The following is a 17,855-nucleotide window of genomic DNA, read 5'->3' on the forward strand; positions in this document are numbered from 1 at the left end:
CACTTCACACTTTGGGTGTCTGTTTTGCTCCCAAGATATATATATAGGTAGACTTTTTTACTTTCAGAAAAAAAAACATTCTTTGCAGTGGACTATTTCTTTCATTCCCGGCAGGGTGACTCAACACTCAGCAATTGGCTTTGAAAAACTTTTTACACAGTTCAGCAATCCAATCCCTTTTTCCCCTATAGGGCAATTTTACACTCAGCATTTGTTTGCTAAATATTCCCCTGCTTCAGCACACAGTCTTGTATCAATTTTCACACTTTTCTGCATATACTCCATTCACAGCTGGTAGCCATATGAGGTGTGGCAACCTTTATTTGCAAAATCAGTACCACTCGTGGGTCACCATATGTATTCACTGCTTCAGCGAAACTTTTGAAAACAACAAACACCTATCCCTTTTTAAGGACTGACTCACTTCTTGAACCCTGACTATGGCTGGAAGGCAAAACCCCTATTTCAATGACCATATTACACTTTGTGATAGGCAAAATAAGGTTTAGCTGCTTCAGCAGTCTCTCTCCTCTTGGGATTGGGGCAAAGAGTCCATCTGTGGTTTTGTAAGTTTTAGTGCAGTGTAAGTTTCCCTTTAACTCTGATCTCTGCTGCATGAGGTTTTTTTTTTTTTTTTTTTTTTCTAAGTTGCTCAGACTTTTTTGTAGGCAAAAAACATAACAAAAAATTTCACATAAAAATCTCCGGTCCTTTTTAACTTCAAAGACACCTCTCATCTCACTTCTGACACCAGATGTTGACGGGCGTTCACAGAGGTACACAATTGGAGACTTTTATAAGGTGAAATTATAATAAGGCTTTATTATGCCTTTTCCTTTTCATCAGGAAATCATCCAAACACAGGGGGGGGGGAACAAAGCTTCTATTCACTTGGGAGTATTTCTAGTGAAATCCTATGCAATTAATTCACATCTCCCTTAGTTAAGCATTTCTCCCAGCCCCAAATACATAGCATGTAATAAGCAGATATAAGAAGTCTCTTAAGAATGAAAGTCTTATCTGTAAGCTGCTGTAGAGTAAGCTTCTCTGCTCTCCTGGAACCGCACCCATGCGTGCACAGAAAATGTCAGCATCCAGGTTTAGAAGTCTTATTTGTCAGCTCCAGAGATCTGTGTTCTCTTGGTCAGTCTCTCCTGGGAGACTCAAGAACCCCTGCTCTGTCTCCAAAGTTCAGCTCTCAGTCAGAGCTAAGGAGTCACTTCCTGTCTGACAAGACAGACTTTTCTAAGCAATCAGGTAGGTGGGGTTAGTTAATTGCCTACCAGCAGTTAACTACCACACTGCTGGATTAGAGGCACATTTGTGAACAGGGATAAGTCCCCTGTTACTCAGAGAAATATGGAATCCTGTTCCATGACAGGTTCGGTTATGGCAGAGAGAGGAGAAGAGGAGCCCCACACCTCTACCCCTGCCATCAGGGTGCAGAGTGTGGGAGAAAGAAAGGCCACCATAAGAGAGGGCAGCTTCCAGAGCAGAGTCAGACTGAGTGAGCCAGGTCTCAGTTATAGCAAATAGGAGCAGAGAGTGAAAGAGTAAGAAGTCATGCACAGAGAGGAGCTTGTTATAAAGAGAGCGAGCATTCCAAAGAGTACAGGAGAAAGGGAGAGAGGAGGGAAGGTGACAAGGGATGGGTATGAGGTTTGAGGGGGTGACACGAGAATGAGTAGGTTGCATTTGGCAGGCGAGGACGATAGAATGTAGAAATAAGGCAGGGAATAGGATTGGGAGAGATATCCCCAAAAGCATGGAGGAGAATCATGGAAATAAAGAGACTGTATGAGGATGATTTGTAGGGTTGTGTTCTAGTGCAGGGGGTATAGCAGTGTTGTGCAGGGGGTATAGCTGTGAGTGACAGAGGGCGCAGGTAAGAAAGTAGTTCATGTGAACTGAGAAGTGGCAAAGAAAGAAGACATGGAGATATATGAATAGAGTTGGAGGCATGAGGCTGGTAAAAAGAAGTGTATAATTTGAAAAGAAGCGATGTCATAGCAAATATAAATAGTAAAGGCGGCATCACAGCAATAGTAAAGTGCCTGGATCTAGAAAGTCTGGGATAGATAATATCCTCCTTTCCAGCGTAGATCAAATTCAGGAATCAGGGCCAGTAGTTGTTGTCCACTTTATCACTCATTTTTAACACCCTTTTAAACTCCTGCACTGCATGCTACTTTAAACTTGGCTACTTCAAACATGGGCTGCAAAGACTGCCAAGGCTGGTCTTTCTGCTGTTACGTATAATGGCCTTATAAGTCACCAGACTGAATGAAGTTCAGCCCAGCTAACTTAATTAGCACATGTGAGGAACATTAAAACAGATGTTTTTTCTAAACAGGGTGTTGTCCTGCCTAGGTTTGAAAGCTGAATTTAATTAAGGGGTGATTGGAGACAGGATTCAAATATTACTAAGTAGTTGTTACAAGTTGAGTTGACTAAAATAAACAGCAGGGGATCATTTTGAGACAGAATTTAAATGCTTGGGATAAGTGGGGGCAATTTTTTTGTGGGGAGAGGTAAAGTTCCTTGCCAGAATATCCTCTATAGGCAGTGGCCGGTGAAGGTATTTTTTTTGGTGAGGGAAAAAATTAAATGTATTTAAGAGCTTCAGGTAGTTAAAATGAAAACTTAAGGAGAGCAAAGGGGAAGCACCTGCATGGTCAATGGTGTTGTAGAGCAGCACTACATATGTAGCTAGGTCCTGGCTTGACTCCATTTGGTTGCAGTGTTCACAGCTTTCTGCCCCCAGAAGAGGCCTCCCCCGGCAGGGCTCTGACCTTGTGCTCTAGTTATAGGCTGGGCTGTCGAGGTAGTGGAGATGTAGTGCTGCAAGCCGGTGCCCTGTGATCTCCAACTGAGCACCCGCCAGAGATACCGATGCCCTGACTGCTCCTTTTGGCACCTTAACCCATCTGTCATCCCAGTTGGGCCTGTATAGGTTGCTCGTGTGGTGCTTCAAGGCTGACACCCCACCTCTTTCCTCACAATGATAGTTCTCCTTATGGACGCAAAGTTGGAGTGCCTCCTCACACCAGCCTCTGTTCAGCACACACAACGTCTTAGTACCTGACAGGCCTCGTTTGCATTCCTGCAATGCAGCGCTCTCTACCGCTGCCAGGTACTGTACTGCGAGGCTCCTTCAAGCAATTCCCTATCAGAAGTTGGAGTGGATAGGTACAGATTAGTGGTTTCTCACCAGAGCCACAAGACTATGTGGTCATCTTGTTTGGCCGCATCGCTGCTGCCGGCCACAGCTCTCTGAGGTGCAACGTTTAATTCCCATATTTGCTTGTTAAAATATTACGTTTGAAAGTTAGAAAAGTGGGTGACTTGAACTTGTTCTAACAGCCCTGTGAGGTTTGGTAAAAATCTGTAGGGACTCTAATCCTGTTAAAAGGAGGAGTGCTGGTATGTATGCTGTTAGTATTAGTTTGTAACAAGTTTCGGTGCTGCATGTTGCTGCAGCAGAATAATGTGTTGTAAGCTTCAGTGACTGATCACAAATATCCAGCAGCTGATGCTAATCTACGAACAATAATATTTTTTGTCATATTTATTTAAATTTACAGAAACGTGTTAAACAAATACATAAATCATCTCAAAATGTTTAAACAAATTACAATAACAAATTATATATTTATACAGGTTTACATAAATGCAGTTAAAGCATGTGTTTCAGAAGACACTCTACTTGGATGGCAAAGGAGAAACCTTTATAATTAAAACCAAAGTGAACCAAACACATCAACTCCCAAACTTCAATATAGAGACGAGATTGTTAAATTGGAGGAGAAATGGCCACCTCATTGTTTAACCAATTACTTAAACAGTAAAATACATAATAGGCTTCCAGGTTTCACTAATACTCCGGAAAAAAGGGATCCAACGCTCTACGGATTTTGAATAATTAGGCACTAGTCACTTGAGAAAGACCTATAAAGGTCGAAACGTTGTGTGGCACAATAAATTATCTTATTATTCAAAATCCGTAGAGCGTTGGATCCCTTTTTTCCGGAGTATTGCCTGGGAATTACTTTGACAGGTATTCCTTGAACCAGCAGCACCGGTGGACTGTATGTATTTATTTTCTTATGGTGGTGTGCAGCCTAGTCTATTGTTCACTAATACTCCAGCATTAATCAAACCATAACTCCATGTAGGATTGTTAGTTAACCTTTAATGAAAATAATAAGAATTAAACAAAAGATTTGAAGTTATTTATAATGTATTGCTCAGCTATTATTTCCATGTTACGGTCCAAAAAATGTAAGCTCATTTGTGTCTATGTCCTTGGCTTTTTGAATATATATAAATGGACATCAAAAGTTGTTTAATTTTAACCATCTCACCTTTAATTTTAACCTTTAATTTTAACCTGTTAGCAATAGATATATTTAAACCACAATAGACCTGGTGGAGTTTTAACCCATGGAATAAATACATTGATGCATTTTCAAAACACTTACAACTGTAAATTTTAGGGTAGGATTGGGCATGATAAAAAGCCCTCAGTATTTTGTAGTACCATATTATAACAAGAAAAAAAACAAATGTAGAAATTATAGTTCATTCCTCTTAAATCACAGACAAATATACCATGCTCAGTACTTAAGAAATAGTAGATAAAGATTATGTACAGTAGTCCTTCTACTGTAGTTTGTTACTGATGAAATGGCTGGAAATTCTTAAATAATTATATTGTTTTTATTTATGTGTTCTGCTTTCATGAGAGTAAATCCACAGAAGTTTGTTAAATCTGGGCTACTGTATAAATGTGACGTTACGTTAATTTTGTTGGGTTTAACAGGTATCCTCAAAGCTAAATACATGCAAAACCAATCATCTTTAGTTATCTCATTTGCATACACTTAACATCATATCAAGTTAGCACTTCTTTGCGTTACCATCAATTATAGGCTAAAGCTGGTAAATTACGGGCATTATTGAAATCCCTGCTCTCTGATTGGTTAAAATTCCGGGCATTATCCAATCAGTAATGGCCTGGAATTTTTGGCAGCTGCAGTGGGTGTAGAGGGGGGCTGCTGGTGTGTGTTTTATGGATGTAGAGTGAGCAGCAGTCTGTTTTGTTAGTGTGCGTGTCTGCAGTGTGTTTTGTGGGTGTAGAGGGGGGGCTGTGTGTGTTGTGTGTGTATTGTGAGTGTAGAGGGTGGAGGAGGGCTGCAGTATGTTTTGTGGGTGTAGAGGAGGGGGGCTGCACAGTGTGTAGGGGGGACTGCAGCGTGTGTGTTTGTGTATAAAGGGGGGGTTACAGAGTGTGTGTTTGTGTGTATAGAGGGGGCTGCAGTGTGTGTGTGTGTGTGTGTGTGTGTGCGTAACAGGTGTTCCCCCAACCTAAGGGAGATTCTCTGTTGTTACCTGGTGTTGGTGCTATCTGTTGTTTACAGGAAGGCCCTGAGCATCCGCTGGTGTTGTTTGGGGATAAGCAGGAGAGGCTTTCAGTGCTGTGTGGCTCATTCCACAGGGCCTATAATACTGCACCGACATACTTTATTCGAGCAAATACCCAGTATGTACCTGGCAGATACCTGGAATGCGCCGCTCCTCACCTCTGACAAGCCCCGTTGCGTTTGCCTTCCCAGCCTGGGTTCATGCCTGGCTGACGGGCGGCTGATCTGTTAAATGATAATGATTAGGATTTAATAGGCTGCAATGCTTCGCGTGTCTACCAGATGGCATAAATTCATGAATTGTAATACAGTATATATGTATATACTGTGCAGTATTGCAGCCAGCGGGAATAAAATGCTTCAATCCCTGCGTGGAAAATACCTCAATGCACTCGGGCAGAAAACAGTCACAAACCTCAATACACCCGGGTATACCCGAATTCGTGGGACTAGCCGAGCTCGAATAAAGTGTGTCGCCAGTGTAGATAGCAGCAGTCGTGTGTGTGTGTGTGTGTGTGTGTGTGTGTGTGTGTGTGTGTGTGTGTGTGTGTGTGTGTGTGTGTGTGTGTGTGTGTGTGTGTGTGTGTGTGTGTGTGTGTGTGTGTGTGTGTAGAGAGTCTGTGTATATGTACAATTTACTTTTAATAAACTTGCCGTAAAAGCATAAGAATGTAGACAATCATGCTGATAAAAATCAATATGACTACAAAAATGTAACTTTTTTATGAAAAATTTAAAATAAGCCCACATTCAGCCTATAATAGTAATAATCCCCTCAGAACAGGGCATTACTGCCCAATAATGCCCTGGCTGGGTTAAAGTCCCTCGGCTTCGCCTCGGGCCTTCAACTCTTCCAGCCAGGGCATTATTGGCCAGTAATGCCCTGTTCTGAGGGGATTATTACTTAAATAACAAGGCATTAAGCAGGTCTTACCCAAAGATGCCATTACTTCTATCAGGTCCCGGAATAGGTGTTTAATTAAAGTAAAAAAGAGATGACAGGAGAGGAAAAGAACCTTGTAAATAGAAATACAATAATTAATCATACCTACAGCACTGGGGTTTAACGCTTATCAAAAACCTATAAAATACCTATTTCAGGGTCTGGATGTGAGTAACAAAACCTTTTGCCATGACCTTACATTAAATCCCTGTGTTCACTGTAACAGAGCTCTGAGGATATTCTTTGTTAGAGGGAACACCTCTTTTGCATATCATTAGCACACACCCGTTATAATAATGCAAGGGCTCCTTATATCTGAAAACAGCACTTAATGTATCGTTATTGAGCTTTGAAGATCCCTATTAGCACTTAAGGATATATTAATTGAAGTAAACATATCGTTAAGTATTTAACGAACTTCTGATGATCTACCCCAATGTTGTCTCCTAAAAACGGGGTATGGCGCAGATCATATGTGGTAATGGTGTGGTTGTAAGTCCAATTCCTGAGTTTAGATTCACATCAGTGACACCAGACGGTGGGCGGAATGTGAATTTCTGCAGCAGATTTGTGAAAAAGATGAAAACCTCCATTCTTGCAAGAGTCTCCCCAGCACAAACTCTAGCACCTGCAAAACAAAACACACAGCAGTGCTTATCAATCCAATAAAGCAATGCATCTTAAACGTATTAGGCAGTCAATATGGTAAATAAGAAATAGGGCTTGATATCTGTTTAATTAGAATGAATGGATCCCTAAGCTCCTATTTTTTTGTCTCAATGGTGAAAGATCAGAAAATACACTTGTTGTGGAACTAAGCTACTGGATGAGAATTACAAGTTATATGGTTTAGGAAGCAGAATACTATAAGGAACCATACTCTAATTTGGCTACTCTAGTTTTCAAGAATGCCTTTCTGCAAGTAGCATTGCATGTCTACAGCTCTTGAAAATATTAAGGCAACTAGACAATACTAATTACTGAGAAATGGGTACCGTGGCATTTCAAGGAATATACGTTAGAGCTGTTAATCATTATCTTATAATGCAACATGTTAATTCTTATGTAGCCGGGTCCCCGCTCACCTCCGTAGCAGGTGCAGGGGAGGCTGCTGAGACAAAGAAGAGAAAAACTGGCGTGTGGGGGAGGCTGCGGATTGTCCTGAGTGCTGGAGTTCCGCGATGGATCGCCGAAGCAGGGCGTCGCCATTTTGGAAACTCATGCATGCGCGATAGAGTTCTCGCTCATGCGCAGTAGAAGTTAGTGCGGCGGCCATTAGAGAACAGCTCCACACGGGACTACATGTCCCAGCAGCCCTCTGGGCTGCTTCCCACGTGGACCCGCACAGCCAATAGTGCTGAAGAACCCACGCAGAGAGGGAGAGATAAATTTGGCGCGCTAATGACTGCTCGCCAGTCAGGAGCAAGACATCGAGGAGTGAGGTAGTGTCCAGGGAGCAGTGCTCCACTGGATTAGGCCAGATCTCTCCCTAGGTCCCAGGTAGGCCCCGACTCCCTGTAGTTTATGGCTGCTGTAGGGAAGGCCCATAGATATTGATGCTTCTCCAGTAGCTGTATATTGTTAGTACACCGGTGATGGATGCCACGCAATGTGCACGGCCTGCGGTCTGGGACCAGACCACAGGCATATTATCAGAGACATTAAGGGACACACTCCAGCTGGAGCTCCCTCAAGAGGTGGATGCATTCGGCGGAGAACAAGGATCCGGTAGTCTGCGTTGGTGGATCACTTTGCGGTCCTGCGGATCTACCATCCCAAGTCGCCCTAGTCTGGCCTAAGACTAGGAAGGTACCCAACATGCACCAATGGCCATACAGGTGGTAGCACTACTCCACACACTCTTTGGGTGGGCCTGACTCTCTGGACACTGGGGTGGTTAGGTGCCCAGGGCACCCTCAGTACTTTTGTGTTCCACTGGGGTGGTGTTACTGTGTTGTGGGTATTGCATTTTGGGGGCCTGTATTATTGTGTTATTAGATGGGATGAATAGTTCTTTTGAAAGTTCCTTGTAATTTCCACAAATATATTTCTACATAGTTATCATATCCCCTCTTAGATGCCTCTTTTCTAATGTAAACAAATCTAAATTAGCTTGCCTCTCCTCATAAATATAGAGCGTGGTAAGACTGCTCAAGCACAGGGCATATATAGTAATTTATATCCAGACATGACAGAAGGGTGGTTGAATATATATATATATATATATATATATATATATATATATATATATATATATATATATATATATATATATATGTAGAGGTATCAGTACCGTGTTAGCCGAGCTTCAATAATCAAAAAATAAATAGATGATACCGTTCTGTGGCTAACGAAATGCTTTTATTTGTGCGAGCTTTCGAGATACACTGATCTCTTCTTCCGGCGATGTTACAATGAATGAAGCAAGGATAACTTAAAAACAGTGTCTCTTGGAATGTTATCTGTGCTTCTCCTTCCCCCGGTGTGGATGTGTTTTATGGCTAGAGGTGTCAAAGGGTTACTGAAATGAAGCATTGTAACATCGCCGGAAGAAGAGATCAGTGTATCTCAAAAGCTCGCACAAATAAAAGCATTTAGTTAGCCACAGAACGGTATCATCTATTTATTTTTTGATTATATATATATATATATATATATATATATATATATATATATATATATATATATGTATATCTATAAATGAGTATATCTACGAATTGCTTCATGACAGATAGTCCCTGAAAACAGGTGATGTGCAAAAAATCACACACCATCTATTTAATTGGGATAGTCAAATTCAATAGACAAAAAGTACTCACAATCACCCACTTCTAAGGCTAGCAATGACGTGCAGCTGCTAAAGTTTAAGTCCAGGTATGCAAGATGAGTAGCGCACAGCCAAAAAGCAGGAGGAGAGAGATCCATATATTGAAAAAATACTTTATTAGAAGGTCAAAAGCATAGAGGGGAAAACCTCCTACGCGTTTCGTACGTGTGTACTTTATCAGGGAGTAAAATTTGTATGCGTCCTGCGGTCTTTTAAACCCTGCTCAATATTCCTCTTTTGCGCCAAAAAGTGCGATGACGTCATGGCGTCTGACATCACGTGCATGCGCAATGTCCCGGACTGCCTGGTCACGTCAGCACTGCTATCGGAGGAGAGAAGAGAAAGAATGGAGTCCTAAAAGATACAAACACAGCAAGGCAATTCTCAAAATCTAACTCGGAGTGTCCAAGTCAGGACTGAAGACACAACCCACTCCCCGCTACAGGAGCGGGCGCAGAAGGTACTGGCAACCATCACTCACTGTACAGTATAAACACTCTGATGAGAAATGCCAAATAATACACCATCAGCAAACAGTACCAAAAGATAACATAAGAGACTACAGAGACAACAAACAAAGGACAACAATACCTAATAAGAACACTAACAAAAACAAGTTATAATAAGAAAAACATCTATATGTAAACAAATACACCTCAAGATAAATCTCCAATGACTCACTTACTGTAAACATAAATATTAAATAGTATACTGTAAAGATAAATTAATATAACTAACTAATTGAGATTCAAAAAAAGGGACAAATTACTGATTAAGATTGACAGAATATAACTGAAATATTAATCACAAAATAGACTATATTCATATCCCAAAAAATTATTAATAAATATAATAAAGAAGAAGATATCCGGGAATCAAGTGAGATTCTCGGGTATGTTAAAGCACATTGCTCCGGTCAAACTCTAATCCTGGGAATGTTATTGCGGCTCAGCACCAGGGTTCCTGCTTCAGCACAGACGGGACAGGTAAATGGGACATGAGGGGTTAAGTTATCCCTGCAACCTACATAGGGTCTCTAGTATAAGGGGGTTGCCCAGCAGTTATAAAGCTATAAGGGCTAGTATTGTGTGTAAAACATTAAAGTTAGTTTCTATAGTGTGGCCAGGTATAAGGTTAATAGGATGAGGGAGTATATTCATCTTATTCTATCCCTGACACCAGAGAGATAAACTTATACAGTTTAACACAAAACATCAGACACAGGGAAAAGTATATTTTATTAAAGGTTTATATTAATCCGTATATATGCTGTTACCTGTGAATGAACTGTGGGGTACATATGAATGTGCCCAATGTTTATATCTTTATTAAAGTAATGTTCAGAGGGGGTCATCCTGTATGGGTAAAAATCTATTTGCATGGGAGACAGAGTAGAAACTCTGCCCTCTAAGCTTCAAAGGCAATCCAGGATATGGAAGTGTTAAACCATTTGATAGCCAGGATGGATAAAGGAAGAAACTTCAAGAAGTCATCCTGGCAAGTTGTCACTCTTCCCAGACTTTGGAGCACTGAGCCGGCAGGCGGCCTTGCATGACAAGTGGGTAAAGCTGACGTTTGTCGCACATGCCCATGCCCCGCTATGCTGATGCTCCCAGTGCCAGGTTACACAGTACTGGCAACGATGTGAGTGACTCAGTCTGGTTGCCAGGGAGATCGCTCAGGTGTTTTGATAGGGCTGCATGTTTTCTGGGAATGAACCCCATAGTTATTATAAATCCTGACACAGCTCAGATTAGTCAGATTCAATGTGTGGTCCAAGATTTCCAAGTTCTCAAGATTCCAAGCAGTTTCTAGTCCCCTGCTTCCGCACATCCTGCCTAGAAGATTTGCAGTTACAAGCCTATTGGGGGTAAACCTCGGGAGGTGAAGTCCCCACATCTAGGAAAGATTAGTTTTGTATCCAAGTCCCAAAGTAAGTGTGTCTTTCTTCTGTATTTTGTGTAACATTATGTGTTTGCCTATTTTAAGTGAATAAATTACTATTTATTTCATCACTCGTTTTGCTCAATGAAATGATCCTGGTAAAAGGATGTATTTTGCCTGTCTCATGTGACAACCATTAAGATTGTAAGCTCTTCGGGACAGTTTTTCCTTTCCTATTGTCTGATTTTGCTACGCTTATTATATTATTAAAATTCCCTGTACATGATTCATTGTGAAGTGCAGAGTACACTTTTGGCACTATATAAATAAAGATATAATACATACATACAACCTCAAGGTCATCATTAGACATGTTAAAAAGCAGGGGTCCCAGTAGCTACAGTATCCTTGAGGTATTCCACTCACAACTTTAGCCCAACCTGAAAACTTTCAATTTATGAAAACTCTGTTGTCTAATCTCAGCTGATGTGATATGGAACTAATTGCATTGTCTCTTCAACCACAGGTATGTTTAACCCACTGTATCTTCTGGAACCCCCTGTTTACAAGAATCACTCTCACCCAGCCTACATTTGCGATCTGTGGTATGTTTAAACCCTTAAATCTTCAGTAACCTAATGTTTACAAGAACTACCCCCACCTTGCCTATATTTGGGATCTGTTGTACAGTATGTTTAATCCACTAATCTTCAGTAACCCACTGTTACAAAAATCACCTCCACTCTGCCTATATTTGTGATCTGTGGTACAGTATGTTAGATTAGGAAACTTGATTTGTTAATTGCGTCCTGTTAATTGTCCATCTTGTAAAAGGCAGCGTTATTGGGAGGAGGTCATACAGTATGAGTGTTTAGATGTATAAATGTAAAAGGGAAGCATTGTAGGGTTGAGCATTGCATTTTAAAAGTGTTGCATCTTAAAGTGAGGATCTTTAAATGAATATGTAGTTAGACTGTAGTTGGATTAGAAGTGGACTGGTGTCTGGATCTTTCTGCAAATTCATCTGCACAAGGCAACACACAGTGAGCTTTTCTGACCACACTACTATCCCATGCTTGTTAACATCCACAATGAACCCCTCTGAACACTTTACTTACAGTATTGCAGTCTCTCCCAACAGTTGTCTTTACACAACTGCCTCTCCCATATCCCAATTCCCTCTGCAATCCCTTAACAGACCTGAACACTGCTAAATGCAGCACACTTTTATTGGCAAGTAAAACTGCACACATCTGCTGTCTACTCAATGTGCACACTACTTGGCTAACAGCAGCTTCATGCAAAGTTACCTACCTTTGTGATAATTCACTGCTACTTACCTCATTTACTATTAACTGTGGTCTCATGGAAATTGCTCTCTATCCACTACAAAATCGTCCCTCCTGAACCACACCCAATATCATAATACACCCTGGACTACTCAAACGCCTTGCATCATCTAATGAATGTTGGTGGAGAACTCTGAAAAACAACACACCAACCACTACTCACTCTAGTGGCAAACATCACAAATGTACACAGTAACTTGCAAAAAACTACTCAATTTTATATTTATACTGTTACTATCTTTAGCAGGTGATATTGAACTTAACCATATCAGTGAGAAAACCTCTTTTATATTCCTAAAAGGGCTATCTGTCGCCCACATAAATATCCATAGTCTGTTGCCCAAACTGGATAACAAAGGGCATGGGACCTTATGCATACACCCATTATTTTCACAGAGACATGGTTAACTCCTAAAACACTCTATGCAAATATCACCATTCAGGGATACTCCATTTCAAGGAAAGATAGGTCAAAGAGAGTAGGAGGGATGTTACTTTATATTGAAGACACCTTACAATTTACGCTGATAAATTGCCCCCCAAGCCCACCCTTTTTTTAAATCCTAGTTGGAAAAATCTAATTTATCCTTTTCTAAGCCCATCTTGTTTGCTGGCATCTACCGTCCCCTTAAAGCCCTACAACAGTCCCTGACTGACATCACTCAGTTTCTTGGCTGAATTTCCTCTCTCACCTGGAAGTGTAACATGTTAGTTCTTGGGGATTTCAACTACACCTGGCTTGACCCTAAAAACAACACAATTCAGAAATATCTCGTCACTAAACCCAACTAATTTCCCAACCCACATGCACAAACCTCAAATCTCGCAACCATTTCTTGCTAAACTGGATTCTATCCACTAGTCCCAACATAATTCAATCCTCTAGCATCCTACCTGACATTTTAAGTTACCATGCAATGGTGTACTGTATAAGGAAAACCAGACCACCCCAATCAAGCCCTAAAATTCTACTCAATAGAACATTTAGAAACTTTAATCCATGATATTTGTCCTGGAACAGAAATATCCATTTCTGCCTTGTTTGTTTCACCCCCATTTTCCCTTGGCATCTCTGCCTGCTAGCTGTATTTGGATGTCAGCTTTCCTTGCAGTTTCACTCCCAGTGCAGATGGAATGGATACATTATGTTGCCTTTTCCCTCCAGTCTGTCACACCCCTGGTTGCCCTGGTTACATCTCCAGTTCTCCTAGTTAATGGGCTTTTCCATTCCCCCCTGTCCCTGCTTACAGTTAGTTTAGCTTGACCCCTATCCCTTTGTCACAAGCAGTACCCACTGTCTTTTACTTCCTGACACTGGCAGAATGAGTACCCTTCTATGTTTACTCCTCCCGGCAAGGCCTTATCCTTTTTACCTGCCCTTAACTACGAAGCACCTATAGAGAAGCACTCTCCCAACTCAACATTACATCCACAAGTGCCTGTATTTACTGCTGCTTTTCTAATAAAGTGAAGTAAATATAACAGGACTTGGTGTGCTTTGGAAAGGGGGCTGAGGTGAAGCTATCTGGGTCCATTCATAGCCTAGACATTACTCTGAATCCAGAATAGTGAAAAGGAAGACCGTGTGCTTTGGGGACAGACAGAAGCTGCTACTCACAGCCTTTATGCTAGTGAGGAGCTACCATTTCACCTACCCCTGCGCACATCCCCACGGCTAGCGCCACCAAGGGCCATGACCCCAGACACCCGCCAGGACATGGGTCAGAGCCACCGGACACCTGTGAGTATAGCAACCACTATGCTGAACGCCGCAGGATGCCGAATGGCATCATCTGAGACAGTCGCCCATCACTAACGCAGGTAACAGAGCGCACGCCACATGCACTGGCTAAAGGCCTACATACACCTACAGCATGGCAGAACTCAGATCCCCACCAGACACAACACAGGAGAGTGACCACTCAAACACAGAGACCACTGCGCATCTGCTACAGGCTCAGGCTCAGGCAGATGAAAGGCCTAAACAGACCATCACACTGACACAAAAGGTCCGCGAAAAATATGAAGCTGACATTGAAGTGCATCACGCCAAATTAGAGAAGGCCTGGGAAAAAACCACACTGGGAATATGCAATGTTACTAGCATTGGCAATTACGCACAGCAGCTTGAGCAGGCAATAACGCAATTAAGGACTGATCACTGATGCTACCAAGAGCTGTCAGAGACATACATCACTTACCTGACCAGGGCCAACAACGGCAAAAGCCTGCAAGAAAGAGACTTACAGAGTAACATTGACCTGACACGTGACAGCCACGTGCGAACCACTATCACGGAAGCTGAGAGTAGGAGAAAGGACCTTTTGCTGGAAACTGCATCACAGCACTCCAGCACATCCAGACATTCATCAAGGTCAGCAAAATCCGTGCAATCTAACACGTCCAGCACAAGTGCAAGAGCTACCAAGGCGCGAGCCACCACAGAGGCTGCACGTGCCAGGGCCCAATATGGTCGGAGAGAGGCAGCCGTAAGGGCAGAAAGAGCGCGCACAGAAGAGGAGGCGCTGAACGCTGCCGGCCCTGCCACCAATACCGCCGCCGCTGTGCATTGAAAGGCCGAATTGGACATGGCTCTAGAAGCTCTAAGCAAAGAAGAGGATGCCGCAGCCACTATAGCCCAAGCTGAAGTCTTAGAGGCAGCTGCGAGACAGGAGGGTGGGGAACAACCATATAGACGGATAGCCTCAGAGGATCCAGTCCAACGCACTGAAGACTACGTAAGGAGCCTCTTCAGCGTAAACACCAGCTCACCATCTCAACACGACGGGAGTGACTCCACAGACACCGAAGACTTGCTAGATCCACGTGGAGAAGATGCTGTTCCTTCAAGTGTACACGCTACCTGGCATAGCCACAGCCTCAACAGTGATCCACACGCCAGTGCGCACACGGATGTACTACAACAGGCTCGCAATCCAGGTACACCCACACGGGAAAACACAGCCCCTCAAACTGACCAGCAGTCATCACATGTCCACGCCAAGGAAGGGGCGACTGCAAGGACACTCCCGGCAACCACATCAGAATGCCACCAACACGCTGATGCCTCAAACCTAACAGACATGGGCAAGTACATGATCCTGCATGACATGGTGCAAACAGGATTTACCAACTTTGACGACCGTCCTGAGAACGACCGAATATGAAAGTTCACGTTCAAAGACGCAATCAAGAGCCTGGGCTTCTTCGCAAGGGAAGAACTCAGCATGCTAACCAAATGGCTGGGGAAAGAGTCCATAGAACATGCGAAGAGACTCAGGGCAGTAAATGTGAACCACCCCCAAGTAGGTCTTGACCTAGTATGGGAAAGACTAGAAGAGTGCTACGGTAGCCCCGAAGCAGTCGAAGACGCATTCTTCAAAAGAGTCGACGACTTTCCTAGAATCACAGCCAAGGACTACTCGAAGTTATGAGAACTCGGAGTCCTGCTGCAGATGCTGGAGTTTGCAAAAACAGACCAATCCTTAACAGGTCCCAACGTCCTAGACTCGCGGAGTGAGACCCATCATGAGAACCTACCCTACAAACCTCCAAGAAAGATGGACGCCACAAGGATCCAAATGCAAAAGGGAGAAGCAAGTCGCCTTACCTCCTTTCTCATTCTTCTTGAGCTTCATCCGCGAAGCGGCAAGGACAAGGAATAATCCCAGTTTAATCTTAGGTGCGCAGACCACACACAGCAACCATAGCAAGCAACCTGAGGAATGAAAGGCCAGCGGCGAGATACGGTAATGCTAGAACACCTATCTCGGTCCACAGGACGCATGTGTCCCCTTTGACCCAAACTACTCCCAACCAGTTGGTCGCCGGAGACAAGAAACCAAGGGAACCAAACAGGGAATGTACCATACACAAGAAGCCAAACCCACTTAACAGGTGCTTTGGGTTCAGGATGAAGTCCCTAGAGGAACAGAAGAATTTACTTGGAGAATTCGGAGTCTGCTTCAGGTGCTTCGATTCCACAACTCACATAGCCAAAGACTGTAAAGAGGCCATCAAATGTGTAGTGTGCAAAAGTGACAAGCACGTAACATCTCCACATCCAGAGGCACTGACACTCCACCAACTCAACAACCTATCCTCCATAGCATGAAGCATGGCAGGGAGGAAGGAGAAGGAGAGACAACATCTGTCACGTCTCAGTGCACCGAGGTTTGCAGAAAAGGAGGTGACAAAAGGTCCTGCTCCAAAATATGCCTTGTCGCATGCAGTGCACCCCCAGGGACAACCTGAGAGGGTTATTCGGATGTATGCAATCCTCGACGATCAAAGTAACAGATCATTGGCGAATACGGAATTCTTCAACTTATTCAATGCACAAGACAATGCCTCACCCTACACCCTCAGAACCTGTCCAGGGTTAATTGAGACAACAGGGAGAAGAGCAAATGGCATCATCATACGTTCAGTGGACAACAGAGTGAAGATAGCTCTCCCCACACTCATCGAGTGCAACCACATGGTGGAAAACAGGGATGAGATTCCCACACCAGATGTGGCACGCCATCACCTACGCCTCAGAGGAATAGCCAACTACATCCCGCCAGTAGAACAAGGTGCCAAGATCTTGCTGCTGCTCGGCAGAGACATCCTGAGGGTGCACAAAGTCCGTAAACAGTGCAACGGACCCCACAATGCTCCATTCGCCCAAAGACTTGACCTAGGATGGGTGATAGTGGGCTACGGGTGCATTGACAAAGGGCGCGAACCAGACTATGTTGACACCCGCAGAACTGTGATAACAGAATGCGGACACACATCCCTCTCCAAACCATGTCTTGGCCATCTCCAAGTGACAGGAAGGCCAAGTGAGGAGAAGAGACAAGGTCATACCCCTGAGATCAACAAAACCATCTTCGCATCAGGGGAATGTGACAATGGCCTAGGATGCTCAATAGTCCAGACAATCAAAGATGATGAGTCGACTCCACCAAAGGAAGAAAGTAACCTCCTGAAGGTGACCGACAAAAGGATCTCCCAAAAGAAAAGAAACAATCGGACAGTCCTCCTGCGAGCAATGGCACAGCTAAGATGTACAGTCGTTCCTCTCCGCAAAATACCAAATGGCAAAGCAGCCAACCCCAACAGCTTACATAGCCGCAAAAGATTGCACCCTGCAGGTAAAACTACAGGGGCAAAAAGACTGTTCTTTCACACACGTAAAAGGAGACAGTCGCAGAGACATTTCACAAAAAGATTTACAAGGACAAAAGAGAGTGTTCTTCGTCATGTCTAGAGAGAAAACAATCTCCTGAGGGCAGTTAACAAAGAGACACAAAGGTGTATCACCCACATACGTGGAGACGTTCTCGTGCAAGAGGAATGCACCAATGACTTAGGGTGCAAAGCATTACAGACAACAAGGGACGACGACAAGCAAACACCATCGATGGAAGATAGAGGATTCC

The 17,855-nt window shown here is 43.2% G+C and overlaps 1 protein-coding gene across 2 annotated transcripts in view; it reads right to left on the reverse strand.

Moving 5' to 3' along the window:
• Positions 1–3,550: 3,550 nt before the first annotated feature.
• The window catches only part of LOC142493878 (cytochrome P450 2K1-like), a 102,053-nt gene continuing 87,748 nt past the window's right edge, over positions 3,551–17,855 (reverse strand). For both annotated transcript variants that reach the window (XM_075598573.1, XM_075598572.1), the window contains one exon: positions 3,551–6,994. In XM_075598573.1, coding sequence (XP_075454688.1) covers positions 6,813–6,994 — 182 coding nt within the window. In that variant the 3' untranslated portion in view covers positions 3,551–6,812. The remainder of the gene's footprint in view (positions 6,995–17,855) is intronic.

The sequence above is a fragment of the Ascaphus truei genome, chromosome 4 (assembly GCF_040206685.1).
Source record: "Ascaphus truei isolate aAscTru1 chromosome 4, aAscTru1.hap1, whole genome shotgun sequence".
Taxonomy (NCBI): domain Eukaryota; kingdom Metazoa; phylum Chordata; class Amphibia; order Anura; family Ascaphidae; genus Ascaphus; species Ascaphus truei.